The sequence below is a fragment of the Mandrillus leucophaeus genome, unplaced genomic scaffold (genome assembly GCF_000951045.1).
Source record: "Mandrillus leucophaeus isolate KB7577 unplaced genomic scaffold, Mleu.le_1.0 Scaffold210, whole genome shotgun sequence".
In the NCBI taxonomy this organism is placed as follows: domain Eukaryota; kingdom Metazoa; phylum Chordata; class Mammalia; order Primates; family Cercopithecidae; genus Mandrillus; species Mandrillus leucophaeus.
Genome location: NW_012102144.1, coordinates 3,407,552 through 3,409,984, shown reverse-complemented (window position 1 = coordinate 3,409,984; position 2,433 = coordinate 3,407,552). Strand labels below are relative to the sequence as shown.

At 47.5% G+C, this 2,433-nt stretch overlaps 1 protein-coding gene across 1 annotated transcript in view; it reads left to right on the top strand.

The window, feature by feature from the left end:
* LRIG1 (leucine-rich repeats and immunoglobulin-like domains 1) overlaps positions 1-2,433 on the top strand; it is a 92,628-nt gene that overhangs the window by 84,021 nt on the left and 6,174 nt on the right. Inside the window, exon 12 of the mRNA XM_011980359.1 lies at positions 1,645-1,965. Within this exon, the coding sequence (XP_011835749.1) occupies positions 1,645-1,965 (321 nt within the window). The remainder of the gene's footprint in view (positions 1-1,644; positions 1,966-2,433) is intronic.

Here is a 2,433-nt window from a genome sequence, read left to right as displayed (position 1 = left end):
ACCTATTTTTTTGTTGTTTTTCTTTTTTGTATTTTTAGTAGAGATGGGGTTTCACCATGTTAGCCAGGATGGTCTTGATCTCCTGACCTCATGATCTGCCCCCCCTCAACCTCCCAAAGTACTGGGATTACAGGTGTGAGTCACCGCACCTGGCCACTATCCTTCAATTTTTTTCAGACATGGTTTCGTTGAGGTGTTTGAACATGCCTGTAATTGCAGATTTAAAAAGTTTATTTAGTGAGTCTAAGTCTGGGCTCCCTCAGAGAGTTTCTGTTGACTGCTTTTTTCCTGTTTGAGTGTTTCATAATATTTTGTTGAAAATTGGGCATTTAAAATAAAATAATGTGGCAACTCTGGAAACTGGATATTCCCCTTCTTCTCCCCCAGGATTTGCTGCTGTTGCTATTTATTGTTACAGCTTGCCTAGTGACTTTTCCTGGACAAAAGCTGTAAAGTCTGTCCCCCTAAGTCCCTGCTTGTTTAGTTTAGTGGTTAGCTAATGGTTGGACAGAAAAGTCCTTGTCACCACAACCACTGTCTCCTATCCTTTACTGACGGCTGTGTGTTTGTGTTGGGGTGTGCCATCCACTTTGTATTTGTGTAGACAGTCATGTTCAGCCACAGGTGAGAAATGAGGACCCCCTCAGGTCTTTCCTGGGCATGCACATGGCCTTGCACCTGCATGTGGCTGTCTAGATCCCCAGGAACGTATTGGACCTTTTCAAAGCCCACCATCAACATTGTATTCCCCACATTTTCCTTTATAGTTGTATTGTCCCCTCAGTCAGCCGCACTGTTAAACAGTGGCTACTGATTGTTGTGGTCATGTGCCCTGGGGCTAGGGCTTCTCCTGCTGGGCAAACTAGACAGGGCAAATAAATGCAAATCCTGTGAATGGGGCTTGCCAGGTTGCTGCCAGGTAGGTCACATAGTGTTAGTTCTGGGGATGGGGCTTTTGGGGAACCCATTCTGACCCTTCAGTGGTTGCTAGGCTGCTGGGTTTCAAGGCTACCATGGAGCTGGGGAGATAAGATAATGGGGCTTAGGATAAGTTAAAACACCAAAAAGCTCACATTTCTTACTGAGATGTTGCTATTTTCTTGAATCAACACTCCATGGATTGTTGTAGGCCTTTGGTTTTCCAGAATTCTGAAAAAGTTGCTTTTGACCATTTTTCCAGGTGTTTTCATTGTTTTAATGGAGGTGCAGATTTTTGGAGGTCCTTATTCTGGCATTTTGGAAGTGTTTCACACCCCCTCCTTTTGGAGTAAGGTTTGTGGATAAGATCTCTGCAGCCATGACCAGTGATGCCTGACTCTGTTTTGTGTGAAAGTCAGCAGGCAGAGCCAGTTGTCTTAAGGGACCTGTCAGCTGGCTGGTTTGAGAACTGAGAAGTGGTGGGTTAATTTCTAATCAAGGAGTTTGATCATAAAGGTGATCAGTACTCACAGACTTATAATTAGATGAGGTCAGATATCCATGGTGCAACTCTTATGGCGTCTGGTGGGGCTGAGGATGCACAGGGACCTCGAGCTCTGGTTCCGGCTTGGTATCTGAGTCAGTTTCTTGTTAGCATGAACAGCAGCTGGCTCCTGTGTGTACTAAGAACCCACAGTGCCTTACAGTTGACCCTTCTCTCCCCAGATGACTTCCTCAAGCCACAGATCATCACCCAGCCAGAAACCACCATGGCTATGGTGGGCAAGGACATCCGGTTCACGTGCTCAGCAGCCAGCAGCAGCAGCTCCCCCATGACCTTTGCCTGGAAGAAGGACAATGAAGTCCTGACCAACGCAGACATGGAGAACTTTGTTCACGTCCACGCGCAGGACGGGGAAGTGATGGAGTACACCACCATCCTGCACCTCCGCCAGGTCACTTTTGGGCACGAGGGCCGCTACCAATGTGTCATCACCAACCACTTTGGCTCCACTTATTCACATAAGGCCAGGCTCACCGTGAATGGTATGGGAACACCATCTTTCTTTGTTACAGTGCCAGAATCCTACATACCACACTCCTGATTGCCCTTTCAGCTTTCCATGTAGGATGACTGAGACAGGACACAGACATGCTTCTCTGGGGCGCTATTAAATCATACTGTTGCCTGGGTTTGCCCTAGAGCAAGTTTTGCAGATTTCAAGGGTTATTCTCAGTGAGTTACTTGTTTTTGTTGACTTTTAAAAATCTAGTTATTGGCCGGGCACGGTGGCTCACGCCTGTAATCCCAGCACTTTGGGAGGCTGAGGTGGGCGGATCACGACGTCAGGAGATCGAGACCATCCTGGCTAACACGGTGAAACCCTGTCTCTACTAAAAATACAAAAAATTAGCCGGGCGAAGCGTCGGACACCTGTAGTCCGAGCTACTCAGGAGGCTGAGGCAGGAGAATGGCGTGAACCTGGGGGGCGGAGCTTGCAGTGAGCTGAGATC